Source organism: Ambystoma mexicanum, chromosome 4q, assembly GCF_040938575.1.
Source record: "Ambystoma mexicanum isolate Mex_15411 chromosome 4q, UKY_AmexF1_1, whole genome shotgun sequence".
NCBI lineage: Eukaryota > Metazoa > Chordata > Amphibia > Caudata > Ambystomatidae > Ambystoma > Ambystoma mexicanum.
The window spans coordinates 79,489,526-79,501,748 of NC_090928.1; the positions used below are offsets into that span (position 1 = coordinate 79,489,526).

The 12,223-nt window shown below is 49.2% G+C and overlaps 1 protein-coding gene across 2 annotated transcripts in view; it reads right to left on the minus strand.

Annotated features, from left to right (window-relative positions):
• TRMT11 (tRNA methyltransferase 11 homolog) overlaps positions 1 to 12,223 on the minus strand; it is a 907,372-nt gene that overhangs the window by 706,139 nt on the left and 189,010 nt on the right. For both annotated transcript variants that reach the window (XM_069607505.1, XM_069607506.1), the window contains one exon: positions 1,038 to 1,119. In XM_069607505.1, coding sequence (XP_069463606.1) covers positions 1,038 to 1,119 — 82 coding nt within the window. The remainder of the gene's footprint in view (positions 1 to 1,037; positions 1,120 to 12,223) is intronic.

The window sequence follows — 12,223 nt, forward strand, 5'->3', positions numbered from 1 at the left end:
AGTCAGAGAATACAGGTGGAGACCTTCACCAGGAGTCCCAGCCAGGGGAGGAGGGAGAGCCCTAACAAAATCCAGGCAGCTCGGACTGAAAGTGTGGGTTGCTGGAGCAGGAGCCTCAAATTTCCGGAAGGCTGGAAACTGAAGAGAAGTACAGAAGGCTGGAGAATGACAGAAGCAGTAAAAGTGGTGTCTGGGCAGATAGCGGGGTTGCTGGTTGCAGGAGAGAGGAGATGGTGCTGAGACCAGAAGTGAAAGAATGTGTTAGTAGCAAAAGTGCAGGAGGTGCAGACGGCTGAGGAGGTGAGTTGGTGGTACAGGAGACAATCCTTGAGAAGGAGTGGTAACAGCTAAGGCGGAGCAGTAACAGCTGATTAAGAGATGGTAAAGGTGATGGTACTAGCTGAAGAGTTGGAGGAGGCTGTGACAGCCGAAGCCAAGTTGTAAAAGGAAGTGCTACTTAGGAGTTGGAGATTCCGCTACCCGAGAAAGAGGTGGGCGGGTTGGTTCAGGGGCGGTTAGTAAGAACTGCCCATGGTCGTAGCCATTGCCTAATGTTTATGAGAGGTGGAAAAGGTCAGAGGACAATAGATCAGAGGGATTGGGTGTTTCTTTAGGAACTAATCCACTGAGCATAAGACTGGGGAGAAGGTCATGTAAGGCACTAGGCAGGCCTAGAAGGTGGGAGGCAGCTCCAGTGGAGGTGGTGGAGCCTAAATGTTACCTCAGAGGGGAGCAGAGGATCTATTGAAAAAGAAAGGCAACAACGGCTGGATCCTTCTGCCTTTCTCCCAGCTCACCCCCGCAGTCTTCTGAAGAACATTAAGAATAGTACAGGGCCTCACAGACTGGGTTAGTTGTGCGGTGCAGGACCCTGGACAACTTGCAACCAAGCTTAGTTGAGCAGAAGCAATCGGGTGAGCCTTAAGCCTGCAAAGTGAGAGGGGTGACAACTCCTCTGGAACTCTGATTAAAACTGGACATTACAGGATCGTTGACAGACAACCAGAGTAACAAACCCATTCATGTTTCATACGCACCATCTGTTCCTGCGGGTAGCTCATCAATGATTTCTTTAACTCTGCAGTAGATTTGCCATGACCCCAAAGTTCAAATATTGACCTGAAAATGTAATCAAGACAGCATTATTTTTTGTTATCCGAAGGCTTCATGAACATACATATTGAGCCCTCAAAGAAAAGCATTGGCAATCCCATCTAAATTGATATCTTCTGCTTCCAGTCACTGCAATATCCACATACCACACTGGCACCAATGAACCCTGATGGGACCGACGCGTGTACAATGTACACTCCTCCAGAGAGATTTCTCCTTTTCCCTTGCCCTCCTACAGCACAGACATAATCAATTGCGAAGAACATGATCTGGCCTTGCAAGATTTGATTCAGGTAGGTCTGGGATGTAATTTAATCTTCGAACATGCACCTGTGTGGGCTTTCTTTTGTCTAATACGACCATTGTCAAACATAGCTTAGTGGTAAATCCAGCCCTCGCTTTAAATGTTGGGTAGCTTACATTGTTGCTACAGTTAAAGTGCAAAGTCATGGTGCACTGTGAGAGCCAAGTCTAAATTGGAGTGCGGTAACTTTGAATTAGGGAAATACTTCATTTGAACACCATGTTTGTACCTTAATGTTAGAACAGCCAGCCTTTGCAAACTTCACCTTTTTAAATAGTTAACTAACCTTACCCGTTATTTAAAAATAAAAAATAAGTCTGGATGTTTGTGTAAAATACTGCAGCAACGCAGAGATGGTTAGAAATAAAAGTATTTGGAGGAACTTTTCACCCAGCATATGCTCAATTCAACTGAAACAGAAGGAGCCGTGTGCACTTAAGTTTCAATACTTTTAAATATTAATGCCTGGCTCCATGCAGCTGCAGGCCCAGCCCTCTCGCTAGCCATCCTCAACGATTGCACCATCATCCGAGCGGATAGTACTGAATCTAGAGGCGGAGGCCTGGCCGTCATTGCCAAAACTCACCTTAACATCAGACTTGATTCCGCTACACACCTCCCATCATGCGAATCGCTTACAGCTAAGCTGCCCACTGCTAACTCCCAAATGATATCCATTCACCTACTCTACAGACCGCCTGGACCCCTGGGATCTTTCGAGGAAGACCTCAGTGCCATCCTCACCGACAACCTAAAAAACTCCTCACAATGCCTCGTCCTAGGAGATTTCAACCTAGGCTACAAAGACACCAAAGACCACCAGGCCACCCTCATCAATAACATTCTGTCTGAACTAGGCTTCACACAAAAAGTATCCGGCCCCACCCATAACAAAGGGAGAACCCTTGACTGGGTAACAGACTACAACTGTGCAGCATTTATCACTAATAATTCTCCTCAATCCTGGTCTGACCATCATCTCCTCTCCTTCTCCCTCGAAGCTTCGAGCCCCATCACCAACATGGCGCTAGCCGTAGCCATCCCCACAAGAAGCAAGAAAAATATTACAGCGGAAAAACTGATTCCTCTTATCCTCCCTACGCTCAACCAACTCCCTACTTCCAACCCTTACGACCTCGTTGAAGGCTATAACAATACCATGCGCACAGCCTTAGACGCCATTGCACCACTAAAATTAAGAAAATGCAAACCAAAAAAGCACCTCAACCAATGGTTCTCCAGCCACCTTAAAGCGCTTCGATTGGAAAAACGCAAAGTGGAACAAGTCTGGAGACAGTCTCCCACAGACCACAACAAGTTAATGCTCAACAAAATAACGGCCAATTACAAAAAAGAAATCATAGCTGCCAAACAAGAAATCTATAACCAGAGAATTGCACAATCCAAATCCAGTATCAAAGAGTTGTTTACAATCATCAAAGAATTGGAAACACCGGTGCTAACTCCAGATACCTGCGTGAAGAACAAACAATGGTGCACTAGTGTCCAAAATGCACTAAACAACAAAGTCACAGGTCTTCAAACCAAAATTAAAAACAAGAAAGACTCCCTTACCAAACCTATCAACCCCACTAACACCCCCCTGAGCCCCTCACCCACATACCCTACACATCCAACACCGCTCGCTTCAGCTTCTCCAAAGTCTCTACTTCGAAGTGGAAAAAATAATTCTCAGCCTTAAACCATCCAACTGCAAGGGTGACCTCTGCCCCCCACAAATCATTAAAGATGCGGCAAGAGACCTTTCGCCAGACTCATCAATGCCTCATTCTCCTCAGGAACAGTCCCCAGTAACCTCAGAGTCTTGGGTCCTCCCCCTCCTTAAAAAACCTTCCCTTGACCCTTCCATCCCTACCAATTACAGACCCATTACCACCGTCCCATTCCTGCTCAAGATACTCGACAAGACAGCATACCAACAAATCCAAAAATACCTTGAAATAAACCACCTCCTAGGCATTCGACAATCAGGCTTCAGACCCCAACATGGGACTGAAACGGCCCTCATTGATCTGAAAGCCCAAATAGACACCCTTAGAGACAACGGGAAAACCGCACTACTACTCTTACTAGACCTCTCCGCAACGTTTGATCTAGTTGACCACAAAATCCTCTGTAATCATTTAGACTCACCTGCCCACTTCTCCCAAGAAGCCATCGGCTGGATCGAGTCATTCCTCAGCAACAGATCCATGCGTGTCTTCTCCACCTCTGCCGCTGCCGACCCCATCCCCATCACATGCAGAGTCTCACAGCGCTCCTGCGTTTCCCCTACTCTGTACAAGGTGTTTACAAAGCCCCTGTTTGATGATCTAGATGGCCTGGGTAGCACCTACACCAACTATGCTGATGATACACAGATCCTCATCCCGCTGACGGGAGATTACAACCAGGATTTGGCCTTGGTGAACAAGGTGTACCCCATCATTCAGGCATGGATGGCCACGCACAGTCTATGCCTGAATGACGAGACTGAAATCATCATCCTTGGTTCCACCTCAAACCTAACCAAACTAGACCACAATTACACCAACTTCATCATAGACGGGAACCCGATCAAGGTAGCCAAAGAAGTGCAAACTTTAGGAATATACCTCGACTCCTCCCTAACCTTCCACAAACAGGTTAGCTCTATGGCTTCCTCCACGGCCTACACATGTAAGCTTATAAGAGCAGCCAAACCCTTCTTATCCACCCAGAGCTGCATTACACTAGCCAGAGCCCTGGTATTATCTAAACTGGACTACTGTAATGCCCTCTACGTAGGAGCCAGCAAGCAAATTACCAACAAAATTCAGACGCTACAAAACAACGCTCTCAGAGCAGCACTTTGCATTCCCAGGAGAGAACACATTTCCAACATCAGGAAATCCCACAACTGGCTCAACACCCTAGACAAAATCCTGCTCAAAGTAGCCTCGCTAACTCACAAATTCCTGAACAACGCTGCCCCACGTTACCTGGTAGACAGAATATGCAAATACACCCCCAACAGACCCACCAGAACCTCCAACGCAAACCTGCTCATAGTTCCCAGGTTCAAATGCACCAAAATGGGTGGCAACAGCTTCCAGGTGAAAGCACCCCAACACTGGAATGCCCTACCACCATCCCTCAGGACACCCCAAACCTATACAGACTTCAGACGCAACTATATCCAGTGGTTAAAGAACAAGGATCACTAATACTTCTAACCTCTAACACCACACTGCCGCAATCCTGTTAAGTATGTTTATTTGTAAAATATCTGTATTGTATTATAGCCTTCCTGTAAAACTGTTCACCTTGTCCTCCATTGTCACACTAATACTGTAATGTATAAGCAACCTGTAACCAAGCTTTGAATAACCATGCTGCTCATGCGCCCTCATACCCTCGGGTCTGGTGCGCAATACAAATGAATAAACTAAAACTAAACTAAACTAAATACAGGGGCAAAGAAATAAGGGATACAAGGAGAGAAAGTGTGGGAAAATATACAAAATGAAATCGGTTACAAAAGAATGCCCTTGTTCACTTTTTGAAATATTTTGTTCGAGAAACTTGCTGCTTTTAAATAGCTACATTCATACAGTAATATTTAGGTGCGAGGGACTTAGTCCATATTTCTGCCCATTTTAAAGCAAACCCGTTATTAAGCACTTTGATTTGATGGGCATTAGAGGACCGTTCCCACATCTAGCACCTTTTGACGTGGATGCTGATTGCACATTCAGGATGCAGCCTCAAATCCAGAGGTGGGCTAATTAGAACCGGTTCCTGCAAGTGGATTAGCAATTCGGGTTAAACACCATTTTGGCAGTAGACCCATCGTCTGCAGGTGTACAAGACTGACCGGTCCATAAGAGTAGTAATCAAGTCATGTGTTGCGGTTTTAGCATTAAAAAAAAAAATGATGTTAACCACATTAGCATTTGCATCGTGCGCCTTTGCGCCAGCCAATCATGGTGCTGATATGGCGGGTGAACGCGCCAGGGAAGCTGGCATGGCGGGCGCCGGCCCTTAGTGGGGGCGGTCCAGCCGCCCTCCCCCCCCATGGGACTATTGGTCAGGGGGGCGGGAGGAAGAGAGGCACACGTAGCCCGCCCCCCTGAAGCGCGCGAAACCGGAGGGGCGGGGTGGGAAACCGAGGAGAAGCCAGCCCATAAAGGCACGGGCTTGGGAGAACAATCGCACATTCTCCCTCGGTTTCCCGCCTCACTGGAGCATCGTTTCGTTTTTTCGGATCGTCGTTTCGTTCGGATCGTCTTTGTCGGGGAGCGGGAGGAAGGCGCCCGCTTCGTGTGCAGGAGGTTGCTGAGGAGATTCCAGGAGGTTCCTGTGGCAGCGGTGGTCCGTTCCCGAAGGGACGCGTTGAGGTGCTTACACGGGAGGGTCTAGGCATGTGTATGAGGGGGTGGTGAGACAGCGCGTCGGGGGGAGATTGGGGGGAGTGATCTGCAGTGCGAGACGGATCGTTGGCCGTCCGGACGGTTGTGTCGCAGTGGGGAGGCGGCCGCATGTGTGGGATGAGAGGGGAGCGTGGGTCTGTTGGAGGGGGGCAGGGGGTCCGCGGCGCCATTAGAAAATGGCGCGGGTTGGGACAGTTAAGTGGTCTCGCCACGTTGCAAGGTCGCATGCGGGGGGGGGCATGAATCAACTGAGGGTTGCCGCGGTGCCTAGGAGGGTGTTGTTACTTTGTGGGACCGCCATATTGGAAGGGGATTGCGCGATGGCGCTGGGCGAAGTTTGCGGGGTTGAGAGGGGTGAGCGGTCATGTAGGCTGAGCGGTCGGGTAGGATATCAGCTGGTTTGTGTAGGATCCGTCCGGGGTGCTTGGCTTTTGGGACATCTGCTTATGGACTGGGCTATGGATCGCCGGGCATTGTGGGTGCTGTAACTTTATCTACCCTTTACGGTCATCAGATAAAAACACTTGAATGATGATTGCCAACGCAGTGTGGCACGGCGGCCATTTAACTAAACAACTAAAATGCATCCATAGAAAAACGTACTAAACAATGTGTTTGTAAAGATTGCATCGCCATGTGTTCGAGGGTTGAGCCTTTTGCACGTGGCCGCCCATGGGGTGGTGGCGGAGGCCATTGGAGTTGCTGCGGCGCGGCGGCCACAATTGTTGCGTGGGGAGGCCTGAGCGGCGGTCGGATGGCGAACCGACCGCAGGTGGTGATGTTGTGGTTTGCTGACTGGCTTAGTAGATGGCACGTGGGGACAGGTGAATAGCGCTCGGGCAGGTATTCGCTTTTCTCTGGAAGGCAGGAGCGGGTCAGGCCCTAAAGGCTGCGAGACGCGAGCGTGGGTCCGTTGGAGGGGGGGCAAGGGGCGGCATTAGAAAATGGGGGGGTGCCTAGGAGTGTGTTTTTCCTTTGTGGGGGCCGCCATATTGGACGGGGATGGCGCGCTGGCGCTGGGAAAAGTTTGCAGGGTTGAGGGGGGGTGTGGGCTGGCAGCCTGAGGATCCTAAGCCCGTGGCTGGTGCGAGGCGGGCTCTGCTGGCCAAACGCCGCACTAACACGCTCCTCGCAAACCAATGACTTCATGGCCCAGAAATGCAAAGAATTGCAAATATAAAGAACCGGGGGACCCGAGAGGCGGCGCCTCGGCCGGGGGCCTTCAGTGGAAACGATCGCAAACAGTCATATATATGACAATGCATTACTTACCGTAAAAGCATTTCTGATGGTTGTATCTGCTTAGATTCACATGCTGTGCATAGGTCCGACATCCAGTGGTCACTGCGGAGTATTGCATTTTGTTTTTCGTAGTCGAAAAGGGGACGACGACAAGGCGTGTCTGTAACACTATCCCTATAGTGACGTGCGTTGTACCCATAATCCCTCACGTGTCGAGGTCCCTCTGTTTGTATTTTTCTGCCCTGAGGGAGCCTTCTAGACGTGAGTGAGTACAGAAAAGAGAGATATAGAAAAGGATGTCTATGTTCCTACCATCCGAGCGGGGAGGAAGGGTGGGCGCATGTGAATCTAAGCAGATACAACCATCAGAAATGCTTTTACGGTAAGTAATGCATTGTCTTCTGATGTTTGTTAATCTGCTTAGAATCACATGCTGTGCATAGACTAGCGAGCAGTACCCGGTTGGAGGTGGGTTGTGAGAAGGAACAGTAGAGAAAAGATGTCTTAATACTGCTTGTCCCACCTGGTAATCAGATCTAGAGTGGGCATCTAGACAGTAGTGTTTTGTAAAGGTGTGTACAGAACTCCAGGTTGCCGCTTTGCAGATGGACTCAAGGGGAACATTTGCAATGAATGCTATGAATGCCCCAGTGCCTCGAGTAGAGTGTGCTCTTGGCTTGAAGGGTAGTTCTCTCTTAGCAAGAGTGTAACAGAGAGTGATGCATTGTACAATCCATCTAGATATAGTGGATTTTGAAACTGCATCTCCTTCTCTTCCTGCTGCCACCGAGACAAAGAACTGATTAGTCTTTCTCAGTGGACTAGTTCTTTCCATGTAAAACATGACAGCTCTGCGCACATCAAGTGTATGCAGGCTTTTTTCTCCTAGATTTGAAGGATTTTGAAAGAAAGTTGGTAGTTCTATAGACTGGTTGACATGGAATTTGGAGATGAATTTCGGTGCGAACCTTGGGTGTGTGCGTAGAACCACTTTATCCTTGTGAACTGTTACAAAGGGGTCTAAAACCGAAAGGGCCTGTAGTTCACTTACTCTCCTAATGGAGGTAATAGCTATTAGGAAAGCAGTCTTAAGAGTGAGATCTTTAAGAGTTGCCTTGTGCATGGGTTCAAAGGGTGACCCCATGAGCCTGGTGAGTACCACATTTAGATCCCAGCCGGGAGCTGCGTTTGCTATTGGAGGGTGTATTCTCTTTACCCCTTCCATGAAGGCTTCGATTACTGGGATCTTCCACCACGATACTTTGAGTTGTGAAGTGGTGTAAGCAGAAAGCGCTGCCAGGTGTACTTTAATAGAATTGAATACTAGACCCGAGTCCAGTAAATGGGTCAGGTACAGAATAATTTGTGTGGGAGAGCAGTCAACGGGGTTGATACTCTTCCCTCTACACCAGATGACAAATCTTTTCCCTTTGCTAGAATAGCAGTGACGAGTGTTAGGCTTTCTGGCCTCTCTGAGGATGTCCATGCACCTCTGTGGAAGTTGTAAATGTCCAAATTCTATGACCTCAGGAGCCAGGCTGCTAAGTTCATGGTCTGAGGGCATGGGTGCAGTGTCCTGCCCCTGTCTTGTGACAGCATGTTGTACGGGCAGGGCAGTTTCACTGGAGGAGATAGAGACATCTCCAACAAGTGAGCGAACCATGGCTGTCGGGCCCACATAGGGGCCACCAGTATCATGGTAACTTGTTCCTGGTGCATCTTGTGCACTATCTTGTTGAGAAGGGGAGTCGGGGGGAAAAGCATAAACAAATTTCCCTGACCATGGAATCGAAAGACCGTTCCCCTTGGACTGGTTCTGGGGGTACCTGGAGGCGTAATCTTGGCATTGAGAGTTTTCCAGAGTTGCGAACAGGTCTATTTCTGGGAAACCCCACTGTGTGAAGACGTCGAAGACGATGTCTTCTTGTAACCGCCATTCGTACTCTACGGGCAGGGGGAAGTCTCTGCTGAGTTCGTCTGCTAGCAGATTGAGTTCCCCTGGTACATGTTGTGATAGTAGGAACATGTTGTGTTTGAGAGCCCACTTCCAGATGTTCTGGGACAGCTTGGACAGTCCTGGAGAGCGAGTGCCCCCTTGCTTGTTGAGGTAGTACATGGCTGTGGTGCTGTCTGTGAGGACCATCACTGTCTTTCCTTGTAGGTGTTCCTGAAAGGCTTTCAGTGCTTTGAACACCGCTAGTAGTTCCAGCAGGTTTATATGCTTGGATGCTAAGCTCGGAGTCCACGCTCCGTGAGCAGTGTGATGGGATAGGTGAGCCCCCCCATCCTGTAAGGGATGCGTCTGTGGTTAGAGTGGCTTCCACTGCGGGTGTGGCAAAAGTTTTCCCTAATAACAGGTTTTCTTTTGTCCACCACCGTAGCGAGAGAACCAAGGCCTGCGAGACCACCACTAGATCGTCCCATTGTCCGCTGGCCTGACACCACTGGCTGTTGAGCCACTCTTGCATTGGGCGCATGCGCAGGCGCGCGTGAGGTACCAAATAAATACATGACGCCATCATTCCTAGCAAGCGCATTGCTTTGCGTACCGTCACCTCTCGACCTGCCACATAATGGGGGATCTGAAACAGCACGTTTTGGACCCTCTCGTTGGAGGGGAAGACGAGGCCGTCCTTTGTTCGAATTAGAGCCCCTAGGAATTGTTTGATTTGGCTGGGGTCTAAGCTGGACTTCTATTCGTTGATGGAGAAGCCCAGTTGGAACAAAAGGTCTACAGTCTTTTGGGTATTGGAGAAGCATGTTTCGTAAGAATCCCCCGTTATGAGCCAGTCGTCGAGGTAAGGGTATACCGGGATGGATAACCTGCGCAGGTGGGCCGCTGCCACTGCCAGTACTTTCGTGAATACCCTTGGTGCAGATGCTATCCCGAAGGGTAGTACTCTGAACTGGTAGTGTTTGTTCTCTATCTTGAACCTGAGGTATTTTCTGTGCGCTGGCAACATCAAAATATGAAAGAATGCATCTTTCATGTCCAGTGTTGTCATATAATCCCCCTGTGATAACAGTGGGATTACTTCCTGCAAGGTCACCATACGAAACTTTGGGGTTTGACAAACTTGTTCGCTGGGCGCAGATCTAATACAGGGCGCATGGTTAAGTCATTTTTGGGTATAAGGAAGTACACTGAATAAATACCTTCTGTTACCTGAGATAGGGGGACAGCCTCTATAGCTTCTTTTTTCAGTAGCTCTTCTACTTCTTGTAGAAGAATGGTGAGGTGTTCCGGTGTCATGCGTCGGTTCCGTGGGGGTCTGTACTTCGGGGAACCGTTGAATTCGATGCAGTATCCGTGGGCTATGGTGGATAATACCCAGCGGTCTGACGATATTCCCTCCCATGCTGAAAGGAACGATGTTAGCAGGCCCCCGACCGGTGATGCATGGGAGGGGACCCGAATCTTCGGGTCATTTGTTGGTATTGGGCGTGGAACCTTTGGGGCTGGAGCCGTGACCTCTTCCCCTGCCACGGCGTTGGCCTCTTTGACTGAACTGGGTGTTGTTACCCTGGTTAGAGGGCCAGTTGGTAGCAGAGTAAAATTGCTGTTGGTTTTGCTGCTGGCGTTGGCCACGAAAGGAGCGTCTATTGCCATAGCCGCGTCTGTTAGAGGGCCTAGAAATTTGGTCAAGAGTTTTGATGGTATCAAACTCTTTCTTCGCATGTTCTAGGGCCTCATCAACTGCTTTCCCAAACAGATGTATTTCTTCTATGGGCTTATTTATCAGGGAAGCCTGGGTTTCCGGCTTAAAGCCCGAATTGCGCAGCCAGACATGGCGTTTGAGAAGTGTTCCCTGAACCAGGGAACGGCCAGCCGTCTCTGCGGCATCTAAGGAGTTCTTTACGATGCCCTGGTTTACAAGAGTTCCCTCTGAGATTGTAGCTAACAGGCGTGAACGCAGGGTTTCTGGTGCGTCCTCTGCTTCGCTGCGCAGCTTGCTCCACTGTGCATCTGCGTAGCTAGCTAGTAGGGAATTGTTATTTGCAATCCTAGTTGAAAAGGCGGCGGACGTCGTGATTCTCTTCCCAAGTGCGTAGAGCTTTTTGCCCTCTTTGTCAGATGGTGCCTCACTAGTGGATAGTGGTACCCCTGCTCTTTTCCTTATATTAGTAACTACGAGGGAGTCCGGAATAGAATGGCCTCTGATGTACAACGGGTCAGAGGGCGAAGGGCTGAAGAGCTTTTCTATCCGAGGGTTGACCCCTCTGACTAAGGCAGGATTGGAAAGGGAAGGAGTTATTCTTCTCTTTATAGAAGCCAGGAGCGGAATAGACTGACTAACAGGGGCTTTTTCTTTAATAACTTTCTCTACAAAGTCTATGTCAGGAATAGTCTCCCCTGTGTCTATTTCAAAATGCGCTGCTGCCTTGCGCAATAGTGCATTAAGTGAAGGTTGGTCATCTATGGGAGAGGTGTTTCCAATAGGTGAATCCTTGGGAGGAGAAGGGTGAAAGACATCAGGGTCCGAGTGGACTTATGGGGATTGCCAAGGCTGCGAGGTAGCTGTATCTTCTTCGAAAGCTCCTGCACTAGTGTAAGGATCTTCTTCAAACCCCTCTTCCTCATGTTCTTCCTCTCCACCCAAACACTCATCTTCCTGGAGGTATTGCTCCTCTTCCGTGAGGTCATATACGTCTGTAGAAGGGGGAAACAGCCTAGGAATTTTGACCCTAGGGTCATCCTGGGGCCATTCTCTTAGTCTTTTGGGTGTGGGTGGGTTTTGGTTTCCCAAAAACCTTTCCATTTTCTCCATACAAGAATGGAGTCTTTCAAGGGTCTCATGGGGGACCCCTGAATAGTCTAGAGGGGGGAAATCAGTGTTTTCACCTTCAAAACGCTTAGAACGCTCCCACAACGTCGAAGAAAGGTTTCCGTCGCCATCTGAAAAGCCCTCCGGTAGTTCCGAAGTGCCCTTAGATGAAAGGGGCAGTTTCTGGCTACTCTTATGCTTTTTCGGCGTTTCTATAGCTTTTTGTGCGGTATTGGACGTTTGTTTCGTCGTCCGCTTACGTGTGTCTTCGGAAACAATTGTCGCCAGGCTCTCGACAACGAGTTTGTCAGTAGAGGACTCTGGTGTCGACGTTGCCTGCGTTACGCGTTGTTCCTCGACGGCCGCTCTATGGAGCGTTACGTCGG